The following is a 25776-nucleotide window of genomic DNA, read 5'->3' on the forward strand; positions in this document are numbered from 1 at the left end:
CCAGGTTGCCTTGTTTAGTACTGAACTCCTTTTGTGCCTTTATAATAACTTAAAAAGAACTGCTTTTTGTAAAAATGAGTACTCTATACTCAACCCACGTGAGAACCTTCAGGACGCAGGAGTGTGGAGCTGCCTAGGTTTAGCAGGCTCACCGTTCCAGAGGCAAGAGACGCTCAGACTTTATTTAATATTTACTGTATATCTACTGTATGCCAGACACGGAGGAGCAGAGATGTACATGATAGCCTTTGTCCTTAAGGAAAATATGACATGGGAGGGGACAGACATGAAAATCAACAATGACGAAACCCTGTGCTCAGGGCTAGAACACCAGGAATGTCATGTGAGTGCAGTTTTAACTCGGTTTGAGGAGAGAGGAAAGTGGTGATGCTTCAGTTAAGAAGGGGAAGCGTGTTTTAGACACAGGGATCAGCATGTGCAAGGGTATAAAGGTGTGAGGAAGTAAGACATGTTGAGAACTCTAAGTGGCTTAACACTTCTGAAGCATAGGATGTGCAGTGTAGACCCACGGAAAATGGGACTGGAGAGGGGGTAAGGACAAAATTATAAGCCATACCAAAGAGTTTGGACTTGATGCTGTACAGTAATGTTTTTCCAATGGTCAGCTGATGACCTGCATCAAAGTGACCTGGGGTGCTTCTTTTTTTTTTTTTTTTTAAAGATTTTTTTTATTTTTTCCTTTTTCTCCCCAAAGCCCCCCAGTACATAGTTGTGTATTCTTCGTTGTGGGTTCTTCTAGTTGTGGCATGTGGGAAGCTGCCTCAGCGTGGTCTGATGAGCAGTGCCATGTCCGCGCCCAGGATTCGAACTAACGAAACACTGGGCCGCCTGCTGCGGAGCGCGCGAACTTAACCACTCGGCCACAGGGCCAGCCCCATGACCTGGGGTGCTTCTTTTAAAGTCAGTTTTAAAACGGCCTGCCCAAGATCTACTAAATACTAATTTCCAGGAAGTGGGACATTTTTAATAAGTCCCCCACTAAAGCCACTAAAGTCTGACAACTGCTGTAGTATGTTGTGTTATAATTACTGGGAGGACTTGCCACACAAAGCCATGCCATTTTGCATAACCATAATTTGGTTAAAGGCAGAACCTAGAATGAGTACTCCTGAAGACCATAATGAAATTAGCCAGCCTCAGGATCCCCTAATCAACACATCCCAATTACTCCTCCTCCATTATCACAGTCTTATGCTTCTTCTCAGTTATTCATTTAGAAATTTATGCCCCGTTATGTTTCAGTAGCTCTCATAAAAATGGTTTTTGAAACACCTCCTATACTGGCTGTAATCTGATAAATAATTCTAAAGAAAAACAGGCTCTAGAGAAGGGGGGCTATGAAGACTTCCAGGTTCAAGGAGTACCCCCAACTGTGTGAGATACAACTCTTGCAAAATAAAAGCAAGAGGAAGGAAACCTAAATCAGACAAAAGAAACGATAAGAAAAAAAATCTGTTAAATTTAGTAAGGCACAAAAAGAGGAAGAGGACCCATCAAAAGGAAGAGGGAGGAAGTCAGAGCAGAGAAGGAAAAGGAGAGAAATAGGATACGACGTAATATAAACTGAAGTGAGAATTGCGGGGGATGGAGGGCCTTTAACTACTCCTCTGAACAGGGCACCGAGAGGTATGTCTCTTGATGTACAACTAACACAGGATCTTTAGTTCTGCTGTGAACTAAATGGTATCATTTGTAAACTGCCCAATGGTAACTGGGAATTTAATAAACCCACTGAATTTACATGAGCTCTTTACAGAATCAAGATATTAAGCATGTTGTGTGTAGAGCAACATTTTCCTCAGGTTTTACCTTTTAATTTTGTTGGATGGTCTTTTTTTAAGACACTGCTAAACACTTTTTTAAGTTATCAAATGTACAAATTATTTTGCTAGTAACTTCCTGCACAGTTTTGTTCAGTAAATTCTTCTCTACCTAAAAATCAGATAAAAGTTTATGCATATTTTTAATTTTATTATTTCTTCTTTTATATAGTTATTACATTTACATAGGTAACTTAGTTTGGCACATAATATGAGAGTGAGAACCTACACTGATTTTTCCCAAAATTTAAAATATTCCATACTCGGTATGTTTCTTTTATTTATTTTATTTATGTTCTACGTATATGACAACAGTTTCTTTTTCTGAGGATCCTTTTCCACTGTGTGATTATTTTTAAATAAACAGTCTAAAGCTTCTGTTATTAATTTATAAAGCAGATGAGTTTGGGAAAAAAAAAAAAAGAAGTCAAAAGTTGCTTTTTGTATAGCCATCACTCAAGTTTTCTCCATAGGTTAGTGGCCCTCAAGAGAAAAGGCCCAAGTTCTACCTAGAGTCCAACACTTCAAAATACTTTGCCTACAAACAGCATTGTGCTAAGTACTATGCAAGATAGAAAGAAAGCAAAAAATACATTCTGTGACTTCAAGGAACATTAATCCTAACCTTGGAAAAGATGGTAAACATAGAGGTATCTTAACAAATTCTCTAAGAACAAAGTTCCTTTTGTAGGCCTGTGTATGAAGCAAATTTAAAGGTAGCTGTGGTCTCCTAAGTGTTGAAAGGGACTAAGAAAGAAACAATGTACTAGGAATTCAAAGGCTTTGCAGGAACAAGCTGAGTAAACTGGCCAGCAAGAGACTTGCATGGCCTGGTCCTCTGGGAGTGAGCTGACACCTGGAACTAAGTTTTGTAGTTTCCACATGGAACTGAACTTCCCTAATAAATAAAAGAAGTGTACTACTCTTGGGCCAGCCATGGTGAAACCCTCCTTACCCAGAGGAAAGAGAAATACTAGGGAGGTGATTCACATCCTTATGCCTTCCTTTCATTTATTGTCTCTGTTTCTGACAACCCAGGATGTAACTAACACATCCTCTGCATTATCATGTTCATTAACTGTGAGGTAACTAAAGATCATATAAGGAAGCATAAAAACAAGAACTATTTTAACAGGTGATAGAGGTTATAATGCCTAAGAGCTATAAGCCAAATCAAAGGCAATTTTGTTAATTTAATGCTTTATTTATGAAGCACTTAAATGTACCCCCTAGTAAAGGAATTCCTTTTACAGGATGATGAACTATATTTATTTCTTTATTTACACTGGACTTTCATAATATTGGATATTCTTAATCTACCAAACCCCAAACAGGAACTCCTTATCTAAAATGAAAAAAAGCAATCTTAGTTCAATGCTCTACCAAGAAACTCCTAACATTCCTATAAACAAGCAGCTCTAAAGATCAATCTTATAATTACTTATTACACAATACACCATAACCCATAATCTGAAATCAGAGAGCAACGGAAAAAACAAAAGCTAAAACAAACAAAACCCAAAGAATAATAAGTGTAATATTCTTTTGTTTATATTCCAGCTTTTCAAGTTTATTTCAAGAACTGTGAGAGAATAAATTTGTTGTTTTAAGCGACCCAGTGTGTAGTGATTTGTTACAGCAGCCCAAGGAACTAATACAGCCACTCTATATGTATCTGTAGAAATGGGGCTTCCAGGACTGCTTCGAGAGATGTTCATCTTGCTCACTCTGCTCCACACTTGGGACTTTTTCTGCTATACTACATAGGTATGTTTGGAGACATCTCCGGAGACAGCTGATGCTGTGTATGCACTCTCCAGGTTCAAGTGGAAGTAGAGGCTAGGACTTTACTCTTGGGTAGGAGAAACTGTCTTGAAATTCTTGAAAGCCTCATTAGAGAGGCAGGTGACTACTGTTTTCCTCCACTTTTGCCTATGCCCCTACCCAACAGCCAAGTGCCTGAGAGGAAATCCAGCCCCTCAGGGCAGTGCATGCTTTTCAGGGGGAAAGGGAGAGTACCTCATGCTGCAGCCTGTGGCTTAGAGGCATTTGGATCGGATTTGGAGTCATCAGTATAAACTCAAGGTTTCAAAGAGAGAGAAGTAAAGGGAGGGGTAGTAATAAAGATAGATATATGTGCATGTGTGTTCATAGATATGTTCACTGAAAGGGCCTAGCAGCAATGACACCCCAGTAGCAATTAGCATACCAAGTGCTCAGTTTTTGGTTTCTAAATAATATTCTACCCAAAAAAGTAACCAAAGATCCTTGGAGTAATGATTCTAGGACTGAGGCTGGGAAAAAAATAAGATGAGTCCCCAGAACAACTTCTTGTGCCAGAAAAGTGCTCAACAAAGATGAGGACATGTCATTAGGACGAAAACGCCAGCCTGAAGGGAGTCCCAGGGGCCTAATCTGGGACAATTTAAGCATCAAAATAAATGATGACAGAACCATAACTCATTGAATAAGAATCCATGAATCCAAACTGATATACATAAATACATGAGGAAGAAATCTCTTCCTTATAGTACAATGTCAACTAATTAATGTAGATGAAATGACAGAGGATCATCATTTTGCAACCATTGTAGCAACATTTGATTCAGGCGAGAATCAATAGATGCTAAACTAGTGGGTAAAAATTTGTTGAGACTATTTACATAGTCTCAAAGTATTTTCCCACAAATTACTGGGGTGGGGGGAGGACACTGTCTTAATCAAGTGATCAAAGTTAACATCACCAATACTGGGGCAAAGCAACACAATACGCCTCCTGTAACAATGCACTGAGAAGACACATCATTTTGTGGTATTCCTGACAAAAACGCATTACCTGAATCAAATCCTAGGAGACATTTTACAAAATAATTGGTCTATAGTTTTCAAAAATGTGCAGGTCAAGAACACAAAGAAAGGTTGAGGATATGTTCCAGATTAAAGGAAATCTAAAGAGACATGACAACTAAATGCAATGCTTGATCCTGGACTCAGAGAAAACAGATAAATATATAAACAAAGCTATAAAGGACAACATTAGGATAACCGACAAAATTTGACTATGGCTTGTGGATTAGATCACAGTATTATTTCAGTGAAACATTTTCTGATTTTGATAATAGTACTGCAGTTATGTAAGAGAATACCTTTGATCTTAGGAAATAATAAACTAAAGAATTTAGTTATAAAGGGACACAATGTCTGCAGCATATTCTCAAATGGCTCAAAAAAAACTTGTGTATGTATGTGGGAGTGTGTGTGTGTAAATACGTATATAGGGAGAGAGGAACGATAATTAGGAAAAATGTAAACAATAGGTGAATCTGTGTGTTACATGCCATCAAGTTGACTCCTGGTGACCCTGTGAGGGAGTGACATGCACAATGTCCTGTCCTCAGCAGCCCTCCTCAGCTCCTGTAGACTCATGCCTACGGCTTCCCTTATTGAGTCAGTCCATCTCATACTTGGTTTTCCTCTTTTCCAGCTGCCTTCTACTTTTCCAGCATTATTGTCTTTTCCAAAGAATCCTGCCTTCTCACCATGTGCCCAAAGTAGGGCAGCCTGTTGTATCATTTTTGCCTCCAGCAATAGTTCAGGCTTAATTTGCTCTAGGACCCACTTGTTCAACTTTCTGGCAGTCCAGGGTATCTGCAGAGCTGTCCTCCAACACCATGTTTCAAATGAGTCCATTTTTCCTCTCTGCCTTCTTCACTGTCCAGCTTTTCCACCCGTACATAGTAACTGGGAGTACAACGGTGTGGAGAATCTTAGCCTTGGTCTCTAATGACACTTCCTTACACATGATCATCTTTCCTAATTCTTCCATTGCTGCCCTTCCAAGTCTGGCTTCTCTTGATTTCTTGGCTGCAGTCTCCATTCACATTGATGACAGAACCAAGGTAAACAAAATCTTTTAGCTATTTCAATGTCTTCATTGTCTACGTTAAAGTTATGTAGTTCTGTTAGTCATGATTTTTGTCTTCTTGATGTTCAAATGCAGTCCTGATTTGATATTTTATTCTTTCACTTTCAATGAGAAGTTGCTTCCAGTCATTGCTCCTTTCTGCCAGTTAAGATGGTGTCATCTGCAGATCTTAGATTGTTATTTCTTCCACCAATTTTCACTCCTCTTTCATCTGAGTGTACCCCAGTTTTTCTATATGTTCTAGGTACAGAATATACAGGGAGTTAAAACGCACCCTCGTCTGACACCTTTGCCTGTAGGAAACCATTCTGTCTCTCCATATTCTGTCCTGACAGTGGCATCTTGTGCACCGTACAGGTTACAGCATCAGGAGAAACAAGGGCTGAGGCACATCTGATTCTTTCAAGGCAGCCCATACTGCTTTTCATGATCTACACAAAGCCTTTACTGTACTAACCTTCTTCTAAAATTCTTTGGAACACTCCAGTAGTCAACAAATAACTGCAATTAGATCTCATGTGCCTCTCCTTTCGAAATTCGGTTTGGACATCAGGCATTTGTTGCTCCCTATAAAGTAAAAGTCTTCACTGCAGCACCCTGAGCATCACTTTACCTGTATAGGAAATTAGAGCAATGATCTATACTTACTGCACTCGTTGGCATCTCCTTTTTTGGAGATTGGGATATATGTTGAGCACTTCTAGTCTGTAGGCCAGTTTTGTTTTCCTACTTGTTGGCATATTCTTATTAGGATTTTGACAGATTCTGCCTCTGTGGCTTTAAATAATTCTATCAATATCCCATCTACCCCTGGTGACTTATCTCTTCGCAGCGCTTTCAGGGATAGCTTTCACTTCACTTTCTAAAATTACGGGTTCCTCATAGGAATCCTCTTTAGAGGCATCTGTCATCCTCGTGTCTCTTTTTTTTCATTGAGGTAACGCTGGTTTATAACATCACAAAAATTTCCTGCATACATCATTGTATTTCGACTTCTGTATAGATTACATCATGTCTCTTCTGTGTAAATCCTCGGGATACTGTTTACACCTTGCCTTTATTTTCTCCCCATCAGACAGTGTGCTTCCCTGTGGGTCGTTCAGCATTCCAAATCTAATTTAAATTTCCCTTTGATTTCTTAACTCTTCTGGAAGAGACCTCTTGTTCTTCCTTTTCTGTTATTTTCTTCTATCTCTTTGTATTGGCCATTATAATAGTTCTCTTTACAGGTGAATCTAGGTAAAGGGAATATGGAAATTGTTTACACTCTTTTTACAACTTTCCATAAGTATGAAATTTTATCGAAATAAATTAAGGAAGAAAGAGAGGAAAGGAGGGAGGGGAGACAAAGAAAGAATAGTCTCTGCCCTCAGGAAGTTGTAGTTTAGTTAGGAAAACAGAGCGTGTCAACAAATTGATCATTTAAAATAAACTTATGAAAAAGAAGAAACGTATAGACTGAAAAATATTTTTACCAAACAAAAATATGCAGCTTAACCTAAGGACAGTGAAAAATAATTGCGCATTTCTCCACACGTGGTTTTCGCTACATATGCATATGTTATCTTTCTTCAACTGCATTTGCCTGGCTTACTCAGTTAACTCTTTTAGCTTATTTTGGTGGTCATAAAATTAGATTCACTTAATGCTACTCAAAGCTTAACATCTTAGAAAAATAATTACACATCAGATAATTCTATCACAGAGGCAAAAGATAATCATTTCTAACCTTCAGAAGAAAAAAATCAAGTAACTAAGGAAAAAAAGTTGGCTAACGTCAAGTAGTTGGTCAGGAAGAAATCAGAATTCAGTTCTAAATCAAAGACTAGTATTTAACCAAATGATAAAGCTTAAGCTAAATCAACTTCAAGATTTTTTTTTAAAGACACTTTAAAAAAATTTTGTTACTAAATATGCGAACAAAGGGAGTTAAACAGTAAAACACTTGTACTCTGCATTATTCATTAACATATTCCCTGATCTTCTGCCAAGATCCAGAGGTAGGAAGTGCCAGAGTTGACCAAATATCCCTCACCCAACGACACTGAGATACCTGCTTTCTGTTTCATCTATCTCATAAATTAAAAATCCTAGGAAAGACATTTACAATACATTACTGATAGAAGATACATTCAACACAGTGTCCTATACAATCAACCAGTCCATCTTAAATAAAAGTCCTTTCACTAAACTGTAACTATCACAGAGGAATTCATCAAGTGTCAGCACCAGGAGGCTCAACTATTTTTCTGACTTCTTGCCCTCCTTTTCATTTTGATAACCACCCTCTTGGTTCAGATCCACACTATATCGCCCTAAGATTATTCTAGCAACTTCCTAACTGACCTCTCTTCTTTAATCCATCACTGTCAGACTAATCTTCCTTAAAGACTCATTTCATGTCATGATTCTGCTCAAATACCCACAAGGGCTCCCCACGACATTCTGAATTAAGTACAAACTCTTCATCAGGTGCTTTCAGACCCTCTTTGATGCGGCCTCAACCTAAACTTTCAACCTTATTTTCTACCCTCAATCAATCTAAACTCCTTAGCATTCTCAAAAAACAAGTCATGCTTTCTTAACTTGGCCTTAGTTCATATTTTTGACCTGACTGCAACATCTCAACCTGTCAAAAGAGTGACGGAATACATTTCTTTCCATCTCTAAAATCCCAATGAAATGACAGTAAACAATTACAAAAGGGAATAAACTCTTTTAAAGGCACTGAAAGTTGGAGATGGTGAAGGCATCAAAAGATCAGAGACTTTGGCAAATTTCTGGAAGACAGAGGCAGGTAAAATCATACAGGCCAATGAACCAGAGCAAGAGACACAGCTCAAACAAGCATTTTTCCTCAACACTCATGCAACAAATATGTACTTAAGCATACGCTATGTGCCAAACACTGTTCTGGAAGCTCAGGATACAGCTATAAATGTGACAAGGAATTTGCTACCACTAAACTTACATTCTAGTCACGGGAGAGAAATACTAAACAACAACAAAAACAAAAAAAATCAGACGCATGACAAGTGTGGTGATAATTAAATTAGGGTTGTGTGGAAAGTGGCTGAGTAGCTGCTTCAGATTCGATGGACAGGGAAGGCCTGAGTAGTGATACTTAAACTGAGATACAGTTGACAAGAAGGAATCAGACATGCAACGATGAGAGAGAAGAGCATTCCAGGTAGAGGGTATAAATGTGGTGTGTCAGGGAACAGAAACAAAGATCAGTCTGATGGGCAGAGAGGGCCAGATCATGCAAGGAGTTGTAAACCAAGAAAAGGAGTTTGTATTTTATTCGAAGGAAGCCCTCTCCTTAGAATAAGGAAGGGCAATAAGTCATCCCTCACGAAGGGTGCAGGAGAGGTGGGGACCATTCCTGAAGGAGTCAGAGGGTAGAATGGGAAAAGGGACAGAGGTAGGAAAAAGGATGCTTAGCAGGACAGCAGCCAGAATTCCCCACACTGGCACCCCCAAGGTAATTTTGCCATTTGCTTCCAAGGTTAAGGAAACTAGAAAAAACAACTCTCTCAAGCCTGGTAGATAGCAAACTTAAACGCCTTCAGATGTCAGGTGGCCAATATAAATACCAGCAGTAGCAAGATGTAAACCCAATAGGGAGTGGTGGGGCCTGAGAACGAGAGGGCATACCTCAGCTAAAAACATATGAATTTTCTTAAAAGTTTATTTTGGAATTAGATAGTGGTAAAGTTGCACAACCTTGTGAATATGTTAAAACCTCCTGAATTTTACACTTTAAAAGATTGAATGTTATATATGTATATTATATCTCAATTTTTAAAAAACTGAAAAAAAAACCAAACATGAGTGAGAGAATACTTCCTGTGAGAGGTCCATGAACTCTGTACCTCTCTGTGGCAGTTACAGCTAATCAGCTCTGTATTACATGGCGGTTGTTTGCACACTTGCCTTATCACCCTCCACACCCAACTAGGTTGCAGGCTTCTGGAGAGACCACGTGATTCTCATTTTTCACCCCAGATCAACTACCAAAGAATCATACTATTTCTTCACCTGAATTTCAAGTTTTTTCTGCTAAATATTTCCAATTTAAGATGATTCAAAATTTAAGATGACTCAAAGCTAAAGGTGCATTTCTTAAATAATAATAATAATAAAAAACAAACCAGTGGCTAATTTATCTGGTTCTCAATAAGTACTAATTTAAAGGAACCAACACATTTAAAATTATTTTTCCTATCAATAGAAGAAACGTGTAGAAAAAACAAAGAAAATCCTACAATTCATTTTAGATTCCACAGAATATTTTTATAGTATTTCTATAAGTTTATCTGTGATAGAGTCAATAGCTGTGTTATAACATGACTCTTGTAAAAATTAACAAGTGAGTATGAGTAAGGGTTCCTGCACATGACAAAAATGTAATTCAGACTAGTCTTCAGCAAAGAATCTATTCAACCTGCTTTATTTACATCTCCATCTCTTTAGATTCTCTCTCCTTATTCTGTCCCATCAACTCTCTCTCTCAGTATCCCTCAAAAGAGCTACTCTCAATTCCTACATATGAAAATCCACAATTCACACAGTTACTAAAAAAGATTTTTAGAATTAACCAGAATTCTGGATAGAAACTCAAGGTTGGGGAGAAACGACTTTACTAGTAAATCCCACATATAGTAGTTCTTCCTCCATCTTTGCATATCTTACTATTTTATTCTGGCAGGAGTCAGAAAACCAACCAGAGATGGCTCATTATTCCTGATACTAACCAGATACAAATGGAAATAGATAATATTGAATGGCCAAGAATAGCTTTGGGTGAAAAGGATAGGGTCTATAAAGTTACTGAAATTTTTGGAATGAGTTTGTTGGGTGTTTAAACAATAGATGCTTAACATTTTAACACATATTCTGGTTAATAAGAAAACTCAAGCAAGTAAATCTTTCATTTTCATGAAATAAGTTTGAATTAGTGAGAACAGAACCTCCATTATCTTATACCACTGAAAGGATCCAATTAAGGAAAGTCTGCAAGATCTTCCTAGAAGAAGCCACGTGGAACTAAAGGAGTCAGGTGAGGAAGTTTTTATTCTGCCACTAAGTAGCTAGAACTTTGGGCTATATCATTAAATCCTTGGGCCTCATTTTCTTAATTGTCCAAAAAAATAAGATGGACTAGTTGAATCCAAAGGTCTCTCTACCCTTCCCAACGCATTCTTTTCTTAAATTCTATTATTTAATTACTGACTTCACTCTAAATCCTTTCCAATTTATCAGTCTTGTCTCTCCAACCTTCATTCCAGAGGAAAAGTACCTGCTGCCAGCTACCCTTCAGGCACACTGCATAAGGTCCTGAGGACAGGCTTAGGGAGTGGCTTTTCCACAGACACACCCTGGGGCTGGGTAGGCACACTGCTCTAGTCTGAAAAAGCAGGAATGCAGTGGTATCACTTCCATCTTATTATAATGAGGAAACAAGTTCAAAGTGAGTCCCAGAAAGAGAAAAAATTAAAAATATTTTATCGGCAACCTATTTTTTATTAACTCGCAATAAAATGTAAAGGGAAAATTAAAGTTAAACTAAAGTTTAATTAAAAATTAAAGTAAAAAATTTGAAAATTAAAAATAAAACCCAATAATTTCACTAATCTTCCTATAACTTTAAATAAACACTAACAATGCCTGACCATTATAAGTTTTGGTTATACAGTATGATGGATAAAAAAAGAAGGGGGCTTTCAAAAGATCAGTGATTTTCATCTCATCACATTGGCCAGCACTAACAAGGGTCAGGCAAGGTTAAGTTTGGTGCCCTGTTTTGATAATACCTAAAAGGTCCACATAACTGGCCTCATATACACAATATACAAAAGAGGCGACATGCCGGTTGCAGTTCATCATTCCACAGATGGCTACACTGGCAGATACCGCTAAAGCGGTGTCCTTTCTTCCATCACTGTTTTCATACGCATTCCCAGCTGAAGAGAATGAACCTCTTCACTTGGTTAAGGGCTGGGCCTCTCCACTTATTAGACTACCTGACTCAAACACTGAATAGCTCCATGAACTTGTACTAGCCCTTTTAAATCCTCTAAACCTGCTTCCTCATTTGTAAATTCACCTCACACCATTATGGTGAAGTGGAAATGAAACAACTACGTAAACGACTCAGCCCAGTGTCTGGCGCACAGGTAACATCTATTGAGGGCTTCCTATTTTCATTGTGGCCCAGCTCCTATCAATGAATGATATTTTCTCTGCTTCTCTATTTGAGTGAGTGGTTGATGAAAACATTAAAAACGGTTTAAACACCATTAGCAGAGTTATTTAAAATCAGATTTAATAGTTTCGGCATATAAATAAATGCTATACTTCTACAGTATTCTTTCAGAGACTGTCACAACGAGAAACGCCTTTGGCTTTGTTAAACTACGTCTGAAACAGATAAGCAAAATAGAAACATCTATATGAAAAAAGATCCTTTGTATTTAACCTCTACATTTTAGAGCAAAATGATCATCTTGAACATCTCCAAGATATCTGTTTAAATGATTACAGATAATGTTCACAACCAGTTGAGTAGAAGAGTTTCTCAGCAATACAAAACATACTCAAGATCCAATTTTAGTTCCACTTTCACTGTGAAAGTTTTAAATGTTTTAAATGTTTTTTCTTTACTGTAATATAGCACTATTTACCACTCCTGTATAGACTATCATTGTTTACTACTGATATTATATATTTTGAATACAAAGAGTGAAGGGAAGTTTCAAAACATTAGTGACTCAATGCCGCGGGGCGGGCAGTGGTTAATGCATGTGAAGTATAGGGAGAAGGCTTGAAACCTCTTCAACACTTGCCATGAATCTTTTTAAATATATGCCTGAGGTCCATCCAGTACATTTTGATTAGTGGGAGAATCAGATGGAGTCTGCATATTTGTGTATTTTAAAAGCTCCAAAAAAAGTGAGAGCAGGATTAAACACTACTTTTTAACCTTCCTTCTTAAAGATGGTGGCATTTGAGTTATCAGTGACTTCCTCACCATCTGTAATGAAACTTTTTCAGATAAAAGAAAAAAGATAAAATTTTGTTCACCAGAATTTTAGCTGGGGATCAATAAAACTACCTGATACGGTAAGATGGATGGTATGTTCCAGATGACTGCAACAATATCCCCAGTCTCACATGTTCTCCTTACAAGAAGCAAGAGCTTCTGCCTTAACACTTTTCCTGTTGAGAGGGAGAGTCTATTCCCTTCCTTGGAATTTGGGTGGACCTGTAACTAAGGTGGAAGTGATGCTGAGTGACTTCAGGCTAGGTCATGAAAGGTGCTAACGGCCTCCACCTGCTTCTCTTGGAAAGCTGCTGCTGGAACTCAAACATTATGCTGTGAGGAAACCCAAGCCACACAAGGAGGCCAAGTACAGAAACCAGCCCACAGCCCCAGTGAGGTTCCAGCCCACAACCACCATCAACCACCAGACAGGTAAGTGAGGAATCCTCGAGATGCTCCAGCTCCAGGTGCCTCTGACTGCAGATGCATGGGACACTCCCAAGTGAGAAACATCTAAGCCTGGCCAACCCCAGAACCACTCAAGACCATAATGAAATGACTGCTGCTGTCTTCAACCAGTAAGTTCTAGGGTGATCCATTACACAGCAATAGATAACGCAACACAGTGCTACTCTTTGTGAAAAATATATTGAGATGGGGGCCTAGACTGAAGTTCTGAGAAAGCTCTAGGACAAAAACGATAGCAGGTCTGAAGCAGTGGCTGAGGAAAGCAGCCATGGCTGATGTGCAGACTATAAGGCTCTGCATCACGTGACTTCTCCCTAGTAAACTCCCAAATTGTCAACAAAGTCAATAAATTTACCAGACCTTTGGATCGTAAAGAAAAGAGCTTGGTGCCCTCAATGGACAGGAGCAGAGAGAGATGGGACCACAAGGAAGTCAAGCTGGAAATCATGGTGAGGGAACTGACACCTAGAGGCTAAATACACCTACATCGTACAGAGGCTCCAAGTGAATTCTTAGGTTAAAAAATTAGCTTTTCTTTTTGGTCAAAAACAGATCCAGGGGCTGGCCGATGGCATAGATGTTGAGTTTGTGCGCTTCACTTTGGTGATCTGGGGTTCATGGGTTTGGATCCCAGGTGTGAACCCTACACACTGCTCATCAAGCCATGCTATGGTGGTGTCCCACAAAGAAAGTGAAGGAAGATTGGCACAGACGTTAACTCAGCACAATCTTCCTCAAGCAAGAAGAGGAAGATTGACAACAGATATTCGCTCAGGGCCAATCTGAGGGGGAGAGGGGGAGGGGGAGAGGGGGAGAGAGAGAGAGAGAGAGAGAGGGAGAGAGAGAGACAGAGAGAGACACAGAGGGAGAGAGGGAGGGAGGAAGGAAGAAAAAGACAGACAGACAGACAGAAAGAAAGAAAGATCCAGAGTTTAGTACTGCTGTTACCTGCATGCATCTCTCTCACAAGATCAGAAGGACCAAAGCTTAAATATTACTATTAAGAATAAATACTGACAGAATTCTAGGTTCAAGCAGAATTAACTCTACGCTTATTTGCACTAAAAAAAAAAGTTGCACTGTACCGATAAGCACAGGGAACAGCTTTTGAAAGGGTAGACAAGGTCACTGCTCTCAGGTAGTTTTATTAAAATTTCTAACAACAGAATAGAGCTTTTATACCTTTTATAGTCTTTCCTTTTAAAATTAATGTGCCCATGTTACAATACTTTAAATCTGAAATGTTTTTCGTTACACACACACACACAGGAGGAGGTTAAGGAAGACAAATTTTCTAAGAATGATATTCAGCATTCCAGAGTAAATCATTTCTACACTCCTCAAATAGCTGTTGAAATGAAAAAATATATATAACTGGATATTATATTTTTACTTGACTATACACGATTACAAAAAATTAAATAGTTCCCCCAAGAAGGTCACAGGAAGTAAAATCAGTCATGGATTCTATTAGTTAAACAATCATCTAAATTATCCACATAGATGTCACAACATAAGAGTTAATGCATATCCAGAAATCGAAATATATAACGATATACACCTGAAATTTATATGTTATAACCCACTGTTACCACAATAAAAAAAAGAAAAGTCAAAAAACAAACAAACAAAAGACAATGCAGTTTGGGAAATTCTCCTACATCAAACAGTCTTACAGCCAGGACAGAATATTTCTTTAGAGGAAACACTTATATCCCACTGTGAATCAACATAAACAACAATTATTTTATTCAAAACTCTTTAAAAGCTTTAATACGTGACTGGAAATTTGTTAATGGACATTTGAAAGAATACAATTTCCATGGATAAAAGTTTCACTGAATATGCTACAGAACCTCACATTCCTTATTCTAATAACTATATCTCTAGAAATGTATTAAAAAATAAAATAATATCCATTTTATACCCATTAAATTGGAAAAACTAGTAAGTCTGATAAAACCAGGGGTTGGGGAGGGTGTGGAGCAACGGGAAACTGCTGGTAAGGACACACACTCCTCACCAGTGTGGAGAGCACTGGGAGACTACACAGCCTCCTATCCCACAATACAACGTCTAAGTGTCCAAGCACTCAGGAGGCAGGCACCAGGAGGAACGTAAAAGGATGCTCACTGTGGCATCCTAACTATCTAACTATCCCTCAAAATGGGAATGGAAAACTGGCTTATCCTGATAAAAAGAATCAGATCTACAAGAACCAGTATAAGTAATGTCAAACCATATGGTTGAGTGAAAAATGCAAATTTTAAAAGAAGATAAATATAGTTTGTCATTTATATAAAATTCAAAAGCACAGACACCAATAAGCAAAATTTTATGGATACAAATGTTTTAAATGCACTAAAACAGGCATTGGAACAACACAAACTGTTACCTGGGGGAGGATTTTTGTTGTATCTGTTACTTCTCCTTAAACAAATTATTTGAAGCAAAATATAAACAATTCACTACTACTGGTGATGAGTATGGAGAGTTCTATTATGTTTTATACTTTGGTTTAAAATGTTTCAAAATTTTAAAAGTTTTATTTAAAAAATTCAAAATATGGACAAAGATTATGAACAAGTATAAAAGAGAAATATTTTTAAATAAATGGGGAGGGAGAGGGCAACTAAATATCCTACAAGAAAAGAAAAATGGCGTAAATTCGAGTGTGTTTTATATCCCCCCCCAGATTATAATGCAGATGTTGTAAATTATTCATAAAGTATTTAATGCATGGGAAAACACTAGAAATATAAGTTTAAATAAAAAAAGAACTAAATTGTGCATACAGTGAGCTATATAAACACATACGCACAGATACATGAGAGAAAACATACCCAAAATTTTAACTGTAGTTATTTCTGGGTGTAGGATTATGTTTTATTTTCTTCTTTATATATTTCTAAGGATTGTATATTTCTACTAATATTATTAATGAGAGGGAGAAAAAAAGAAGGTAAACTACAAAATGCAAACTCAAAATCCTCTAGTAAAACTTTATGCCCAAATTAAACTGACAAGATTCTGTTTTAACTTCTGCTTCTAAAAATATCAGACTACGTTAATAAATATAAGCCTCTTTAAATATTAATATCCACAACCATACAAGCCAAAAGAAATACACCAATAATACCCAGCCGTAAACTTCTGCTTTAATATTTCTAAAGATAACTGTTTTAGTCTCCTCTATTTCTAGCATCGTCACATCAGAATAGATGGTTGCTTCATCGAGGCATTAGATAAGGGTATCATATGGAACATCTCCACACCAAATCTTCATTTAATATATCATAAAAATAAGCATGTGTAAATAACAATTTGGCTGTAAGGAATGATACAAATAGGACAGTGTGCAGTGTTTATATAACATAGTCTATACCAACTGAAAAATATAAAATACTGCTGAGAGAAATTAGAGACCTAAATAAATGGAAAGATATGCCATGTTAATAGATTGGAAAATGTAATATTGTTACATGTCAATTCTTCTCATATTGAACTTGGTATTCAAGGTAATTACAACCAATATCCCAATATTTGATTCTAAAATTTACATGGAAAAGCACGAGACTCAGAACAGCCAAAACAATCTGGAACAAGAACTTGGGGGATTTATTCTGACTTCAAGGCTCACTATAAGACTAAGTAATCAAGACACTGCAGTGCTAGCAAAAGAATAGAGAATTATGTCAATGTAAGAGAATGGAGAGTCCAGAAATAAACCCACACTTATATTGTCAAATGATTTTCAACAAGAATGTCAGGTAAGGAAGAAAGGAAAGGATGTTTCCTAGTTTTATTAGGATACAATTGACAAAAATGGAAAGCATTTGGAACAAATATAAATATGAAGCAGGGGGAAGCTTTGACCTCTACATCACACCATAAACAAAAATTAATTCAAAATGGATCATAGACTGAAATGTAAAAGCTAAAATTATAAAGCTCCTAGGAGAATTTATATGGAGATACATGCAACTTTAGTGTAGGCCAAAATTTATTAGGACACAGAAAACACTAACCATAAAAGGAAACATTGATCATTTTGATGAAGTCCAATATAAAAACTGCTATTTGAAAGACACTATTAAAAAGCAGTCAAGCCACAGTTAAGAGAAAATATTCACATATATATCTGATAAAGGACTTGTATATAGAATATATAAAGAACTGCTACAACTAAATAAAAAAAGATAAACAAATCTATTTTTAAAACGGGCAGAAGACTTGCATAGTCACTTCCCAATGGCTAATAAGAACACGAAATACTATTAGTAATCAGGGAAATGCAAATTAAAACTAGAATGAGATACCACTACATATCCACTACAGAGGCTAGAATGAAAAAGACTGACAATCCCAAGTGTTAGGACGTAAAGCAATTAGAACTGTCATATAATGCTGCTGGATATATAAAACGATAACTTTGGAAAAGTTTGCCAGTTTCTTAAAAAATTAAAAATACACCTACCCTATATAACCCAGCATGTCCTCATAAGTATTTATCCAAGAGAAATGAAAGCATATATCCATGAAGAGATTTGTACACAAACGTCACAACGGCTTTATTTGTAAAAGCCAGAAATCAAAGCAGCCTTACTATCTATCCATAGATGAATGGATAAACAAAATGTGGTATATACACATACTGGAATACCACTCAGCAATAAAAAGGAATAAAAATCCCACAATACGGAACAACTTAAATCATCATTCTGCACGAAAATAAGACAGACAAGAGAGAGAACACTGTATGATCCCATGTATAAACCTTTAGAGAATGCAAACTACTCTACAGTGACAGGCTGCCCGGAGACAGGTGAGGGGCAGGATGATTTGCAATGGGGTAGGAGGAAACTTTGGGAGATGATGGAAATGTTTCCTATCTTGACTGCAGTGATGGCTTCCCAGGTGCATGAAAACTTAGCAAATCGTATACTTTAACATGTGCAGTTTATTATACGGAAATATACCTCAATAAAGTAGAAAAAATTTTTTAGAGAAACGAGGAAACCAAAAAACTTTATAGCAGAATTAGGGTTAGGAGTCAAAGTAGTGGCTACTCATGAGGGGACAGGAGGATGGAGAAGCAAATGTGAGGCGGTTTCTAGCATTCTTTTCTTTCATCTATGTACTGGTTATACAGGAGTATTCAGGTTGTAAAAGTGTACACTTACGTGCACTCTTTCTGAATGTATTTTGTTCTTTAATACGAGTTTTTAAAAGGGAGAGCATCTACCTATTACCTACCAATTCTACTCCTTTATCCAAGAGAAACGAAACATCTGTCCACAAAATGACTTGCACAAAAATATTCATAGCAGTTTTCTTCGTAATAGTCCCAAACAGGAGACAGCCCAGATGCCCATCAACAGGAAACTGGATAAACAATCTTATGGCGTATCCACATATTTGTACAACTGAACACTACTCCACAATCAAAAGAAACAAACTACTGATACATGCAGTAACATGGATGAATCTAAAAACATCAGGCTGAGTGCAAGAAGTCAAGACAAAGGAGTAGGTATGTATGATTCAACTAATACAAAGTTATAGAAGAGCAAAACTTACCTTAGCTTCAAGTACGGGGAGGAGAAGTAGAGAGGGCAGCAAAGGGAAAGGGTAGAGTCATGGAAAATGTTTTCTATCTTGCTAGGGGATGTCAAGAAAAGAAATGCTCACTATGGACATGGAGAAATTCTAGGTCTATTGACACCACTGATTTACTAAATTAACGTTAAATGGGTACTTTTAATTCACCTTGAATAATTCCTGAAAGCATAATGCAAAATCCAAATTTAAGATTCTGAAATAAGCTAATAGTTTCAATTGTGGTGATGAATAAATTTTATTAAGATCTCACTTTGCTGAAACTCATCTACTCTTCTTCCACAAACATTACTTTCCAATTAATAAGAGAATCAGAATGTCTTGTCCCAAGTGCTTTATTTTTAAGATGGCTTCACACGAAAACATTACACACTATGAAATGGAACTTATATGAAATGCTCATTATCCACAACAGTAATTCAGTAATATTGTAGAGCGGTTTCCAAAACAGAGGCGACTGTACCTCGGGAGCTATGAGTGATGATCCACTGGGGTACAATAAGAAGATATTAGGGGTTCTACCTATATTTAATCTTTATCTTAATACACATGTCTTTTAGGCATAATATAATGTCATATAATATAATATATATGTATCCTCAATATACAAAATGGCAGTGGCATCTTCATTATGGCCACCTGTCAGACAGTCACACATCACATGAAGTAATCCAAATATTCTAAGGGGAGAGTGATAGCATCTGCCAGATTCTTTTTCAATAATGAAAGAAAGAACCTACCTTTTCGTAAGCTGCTACAAGAGATCAGTGTTCCAGAGAAGATACACTCAACAGTAAATGACTTCCTTAATAGAAACAATATTTTATGGAAAAAATGTATTATATAATCCTTCATGAAGCAGCTGCTTTGACCTCAACAAAAGAAAGTTAGGGGCAGGAGAAATAAGGTTTAATTTCAAAAGCAACTACTGCAGCAAAGAGAAGTTGAAGCGAGAAGAGCGCCAAGTGTTACAGGACGTTACTGATGTGGCTGAGGAGTGACCATAAGTATTTTGTACCAAACAGGCTTACTGGTTGTCTCACGGCAAAGTATTTAAAAAGAGCTGTCAGATTTAAAGATGAGTTAAGCACTTATCTTTTACAATAAAAAGAATCTAAATTTGCTGACTTTCTGTGATAAGTGACTGTTAGCATTATGCTACCTAGTCATTGCTTTTAAAAGCAAAAACATGGTTCCTCTATCTGTACCTTAAAGGTAAATGAAGCATTTTAAACCTTAGTGAGAAAATAACTGCATTCCAAAAGAAAACAATGTGTGCCATCTTGAAATACTCATACCTGCACACTCTAAAACCAGAGAAACCATTTTCTAACTCTTTAAATGCCTTCCAAACATAGAATTTCTGAAGATTTTGAACACATTTATTAAAAATAAACAAACGCAAATCCTCACATTCATTTGATTAGGAAGAGCAAACTTTGCTAGCCAAATCTGCATAACTGAGGGATAGAAATTAAACAGTGAGCATCGCCATTTAGGAAACACAGTGAAAGCCGCGCTGCTCTTGTTGGGTCTATGTGCCTACAGGCGCTGCCTTTTAGCCAAGACAAGCAATAAGACCAGGTACCAAAACAAACAGATTTAAGATCCAGACTTTGGAATTCTGTATTACCAAGCAGTAAAACCAAGATATTTCAAATATAATGCAGCATATTCATTACTTTTGCTTTCAAAAATATATTTTTATTTTTAAAACTTAGGATAAACAAAAAGGTTTTTGAGCCATTATTAACATTGATAAAGCACTCTACTGACAGATAAGAGGGATCACTGATTTTGTTCAGTCTCTAAAGTCATCTGTTACAATATCAAATAAACCAAATAAGGCAACAAAGAATTATTCTTTATAAATAAAATAAATAATACTAGATTTTTGTGGATCCTTTCAGGAGATTAACACCAACTGTAAAGAATTCTTCAAATGACTTTTATTAAAATCTTTTTATTGAATTTCTATTATATTTAAGGGACTGACAGGCATTTCAGGTAAGTAAAACCTTAGTTCCAATACTCCAGAACTCAGGGGGACTTAAGACAGTACACAATTATCTACAACATAAGGCAAATCAAGTAAGGTCTAGAGGAATCAAGAAGAAAGCAATTCACTCTGCCTTGGTGTCAAATAGTTTCACAAAGGTGCGTGGCAGTGAAGCTGGGTCTCAAAGGACGAATGGGATTCTGACTAGAAAAATAAGGGAAAGTAAACCATGCTTGGGAGCCACGGATAGAGGAATGTACAACCTGGGATACATAAAGAATATATTGTATTTTTCAAGTCACGTTATTAGTTGCTTTGCTGTACAGACTTAGGTAACACTTTTCTTCATATATCAAATTTAGTAAGATCCCTCTAAAAGTAATTTCCAAAAAAGCATCCAATTTTTAAGTACGGTTACAAAACTGATTTATTACAATTATACAATATCTGGGCTTATTTAATATGTCTCCAATTCTAATTTTTTCCAGATTTCACCATTCTTCACCGGGGGATTAATTTTTAAGTGTTACATAATGACAAGCCATCAATTATGAGCCTACCAATCTTGCCTTTCTTCTCATTTAAAGGGATGACTTGTTTCTTCTTTTCCAAACCTAACCTCTTCACTCGCTTTCAGATCCCAGTCCCTTCTGCTTCTTTTTGGACACTGCTCCCTCAATTTTCTACTGATTCTTTGTATCCACCACTTAAACTGGCATCTTCTCTATTTTGGAGGGGAGAATACCTATCTCTTTGATTTCTCCATTATGCCCAGCTCTGCGTGAAGCAGAGAAACAATATGTATTTTATTAATAGCAAAATATATACTTTTTAAAAAGCCAATTTATAAATCATGAGTGATACATTTTAAGACATCTGCCCCAAAGTGTGGTAAATATTGTGTCTTAAAACAATAGTGCTAAGAGAATGGGATGAAGCTTTAGAGGTCATATAATCTGGGAGTTTTCTAATATTTCATAATAAAACTTTTCCAGATGAAATCTTATACAGTATCCCAAGTATACAAGACTGGCAAAAGCATTGCTAATACTATTTTATGTTCAAATACATTACATTAATTTATCACAAACTCAAATAAAGAGACAAGTTAGGGTTAGAGATGTTAGTTACAGTCTTATGAGCAGCTAAGCATCCATTTATTTCTGTAAAATTTTGTTTTGATTTCACTCAGGTAAGTAGCTGCAAGGAGGTAGCCGCTATTGTTTTGATAGCAGTTTTTAATGGTTCACTTCGCAGTCCCAGGATATACTTCAATTAAACTGATGAAAAAATAATTTTAAAATAAGAATTTTTTCTTTCCAAATGAGTAACAATATCTAACAACTGCTTCCAAGGCAAACAAGAAAAACTCAAAACTTGCAATGAGCTATAAAAACATCTATAACATGGTATCAGGACTTAAGTGTCACATGTTCATTTGTTACTAAACAAATGACTTACACAGGACGAGTACATCCACAAAGAAAGGGGCTTGGGTCCCACCTGTCCTTTAACTGAACACAGTGCATGTGCCATAGTAAGGTATTGTTTAGACAACTCTACAGGAACAGATAGGCACAAGACTGAATTTTTTAAAAATCTACTGCAAACTACAACTTTCCTTGTCAATAATCTGTTTAAAATTCACAAATAAGCACAGAGCTAGTAAGAGAAACTTTATACGAAGGAATACTTGTCCCCTGCCAATTACTTTTATAATCATGTAGCACTATGGTTTTCAATGTGCTAAAATTTTATATGTATGTATAAGAGGGTGCCAAGACCATTCAATGGGGAAAGGATAGTCCTTTCAACAAACAGTGCTGGGAAAACAGGATATCCATAAGCAAAAGGACAAATTGGGACCCTTACCTAACACCATATACAAATATTAACTCAAAATGAATCAAAGAACTAAAACTATAAAACTCTTAGGAGAAAACATAGGAGAAGAGCATCAAGACATTGGATTTGGCAATGATTTCTTGGACATGACACCAAAAGCACAGGCAACAAAAGAAAAAATAGATAAAGTGGACTTCATTAAAATAAAAAATTTTTGTACATCAATGGACACTACCAACAGAGTGAAAAGCCAACCCACGGAACGGGAGAAAACATTTGTAAATCATGGATCTGATATGAGATTAATATCCAGAATATGTTAAGAATTCCTACAACTCAACAACCACAAAACAAACCAATTTTAAAAATGGGCAAAGAACTCGGATAGACATTTCTACAAGATACACAGTCAATAAGTACATGAAGAGACGCTCAACATCACTAATCATTAAAAAAATGCAAATGAAAACCACAATGAGATATCATTTCACTATTAGGATGACTATTATCAAAAAACAAAATACTAAACCTTGGTGAGGATGTAGAGAAATTGGAACCCTTATGCATTGCTGGTGAAAACGTAAACCGGTATAGCCACTATGGAAAACAGTATGGCACTTCCTCAAAAATCAAACATAGGGGCCAGCTTTGGGGCCGAGTAGTTAAGTTCAGGCGCTCGGCTGTGGCGGCCCAGGGTTCGGATCCTGGGCGCGGACATGGCACCATTCGCCAGGCCACGTTGAGGCGGTGTCCCACATCTCACAACTAGAAGGACCTGCAACTAAGATATACAGCTGTGTACAGGTGGGGTTTGGGGAGATAAAGCAGAGGAAAACAAAAAAAAAGATTGGCAACAGTTGTTAGCCCAGGTGCCGATCTTTAAAAAAAAAAAAAATCAAACATAGAATTACCATATAATCCAGCAATTCCACTTCTGAGTATACACCCAAAAGAACTGAGAGCAGGGACTCGAACAGACGTGTGTATGCCAATGGTGAGAGCAGCATTATCCACAATAGCCAAAAGGTGGAAACAACTAAATGTCCATCTACATAGGAAAAAACAAAATGTGGTCCATCCATTCAACGGAATATCATTCAGCCTTAAAAGGGAATGAAATTCTGGCTCATGCTACAACATGGATCAAACTTGAAGACATTATGCTAAGCGAATAAGCCCGATGTAAAAAAAACAATTACAGCATGATTCCACTTATATCAAGTACCTAGAGTAGTCAAAATCTTAGAGACAAAGTAGAAAAGTGGCTACTGGGGGCTAGAGGAAGAGGGGGCGGGGAGCTATTGTTCAACGCACAGAGTTTCAGTTTGGAATGATGAAAAAGTTCTGGAGATGGATAATAATGATGGTTGTACAACTATGACAATGTACTTAATACTACTGAACTGTACGCTTAAAAATGGGTAAAAGGGTAAATTTCATGTCGTACATTTTACCACAATACAAAAACCTGCGTGTGTTACTTATTTTATTACGGCGGCAGTACAGGAATGTGCTTAAGAACACAAGGCTAAGAATTATGCTGCCTGGTTTCAAACCCAGCTCTGCCCCTTTATAGCTCTGTAGTCCGTGCCTGTTTTCTCAGACATTAACAGAACCTACTTTATAGGATTATGGCAAGGATTAAGTAAATACATGTAAAGCATTTGAAACTGTGCATGTCACATAGCAGTCACTTTTTATTATTACAGGTTTAAAACACATTTTTAATGAGACTTAGGTCAAACATCTGCAGAACCTCTGAAGGTCCTCCTCAAAATTCTAGAGCTCGGTAAAACAGACTGAAAACCAGTGATCTAATGCAAATTTCTCATTTTACAGGTAAAGGAATTGAGAGGCCAAGATAAGTGATTTGCCTGAGGTCACATCTCTTGTTTGGCTAATATTAATCGTCCTTAAATAAGAGTTTGGTTTAACAACACTAATGTTGACATTCAACTACTTCAAAACCAAGGCAAAGCCATGAGATTCTATAACGTATGTCCAAAATCTATGAATAGTGTGACAGTCATCCACCACGCTAATCTAATAAATAACTATGCATGGAGTCGGAACCAAAAGATAGCATTTTAAATGGCAAAAAAAAGCGCCATTTTTATTATCTTCACACAATGGTTAAAAACACCTCTTCTGAAAATAAAGTGCTAAAATACTTGTGAAAACAAATACTATTGATCAAGAGTTTGAGACACACCCAGTATGTGCACACTACCTCACTCCTTTCAGCCAGTTACTTACTATATAATCTTAGGGAGACCTCTGAAGCTGAAGAATCAGCTGCTTTTTCTACCAAACAGAGCTAATATTCATCAGAAGGAAAATCTACAAATAGTTCCTTATTAAATTCAAACAGAAGAGAGCAGCAGTCCAAATAACACAAAATGTCTAATCTAAAACTCATGTGTTAAGCTTTGTAGACATTTTCGTACTAACTTGAATAGACTAGATCTGGTTTCTGGGAAACTCATGGACACAAAAAGCAAAATAAGAGAGACAATCTTTGAAGGTCAGGCTCAAGAGCTAAAAAGCTCTGGAGCGTCTCTACTTTGCCCTTCCCCCACTGGTCTTCCTCCTCAACTCAGCTCTCAGAGGAGAGCACCACCTCGACTTGGAATGTCCTCCCCCTCCCCGTCCCCATCTCCACCCGCTGACATCCCACCCATCCTCACATGCCGCAGCTTCCATGAATTTCCCCCCAGCGCTCCCAATCTAGAATTCACCTCTCCCCTCCCGGCTCCCCTATTTCCACCTCTACTCCAACATTTTCTTATGTAATGCATTACATTACGATCACCTACCTCCACTTCTTCTACCCCCGCGCCCCCCCGCCCCCCCAGCCAAGGAAAATCCCCGGAGCAGCAGGCGCGGGAGCCGAGGAATGAACGCTGGTCCAACACCCCAGCGCCCCGCAGGGGGCCTGCAGCCATCATCTCCCGCAATCTGTGTGACAGCCATCCGCGAGGTAAGCAGGAGGTGGTCCCCCCACCTTACCGACAGAGCCCAGTGCTGAGTTCAA

At 37.3% G+C, this 25776-nt stretch overlaps 2 protein-coding genes across 8 annotated transcripts in view; one reads left to right on the top strand and one right to left on the bottom strand.

The window, feature by feature from the left end:
• The window catches only part of RAPH1 (Ras association (RalGDS/AF-6) and pleckstrin homology domains 1), a 116121-nt gene that overhangs the window by 89224 nt on the left and 1121 nt on the right, over positions 1–25776 (bottom strand). For 2 of the 7 annotated variants that reach the window (XM_070580794.1, XM_070580793.1), the window contains exon 1: positions 23654–23932. The exons of the other annotated variants lie outside the window; for them this stretch is intronic. In XM_070580794.1, coding sequence (XP_070436895.1) covers positions 23654–23824 — 171 coding nt within the window. In that variant the 5' untranslated portion in view covers positions 23825–23932. Of the gene's footprint in view, positions 1–23653; positions 23933–25776 lie in introns of those variants that run through there. 7 annotated transcript variants of the gene reach the window in all.
• The window catches only part of CD28 (CD28 molecule), a 159067-nt gene continuing 158727 nt past the window's right edge, over positions 25437–25776 (top strand). The window contains exon 1 of the mRNA XM_070580863.1: positions 25437–25722. The gene's annotated coding sequence lies outside the window, so the exon portion shown is untranslated. The remainder of the gene's footprint in view (positions 25723–25776) is intronic.

The sequence above is a fragment of the Equus przewalskii genome, chromosome 17, assembly GCF_037783145.1.
Source record: "Equus przewalskii isolate Varuska chromosome 17, EquPr2, whole genome shotgun sequence".
NCBI classification, from domain to species: Eukaryota; Metazoa; Chordata; class Mammalia; order Perissodactyla; family Equidae; genus Equus; species Equus przewalskii.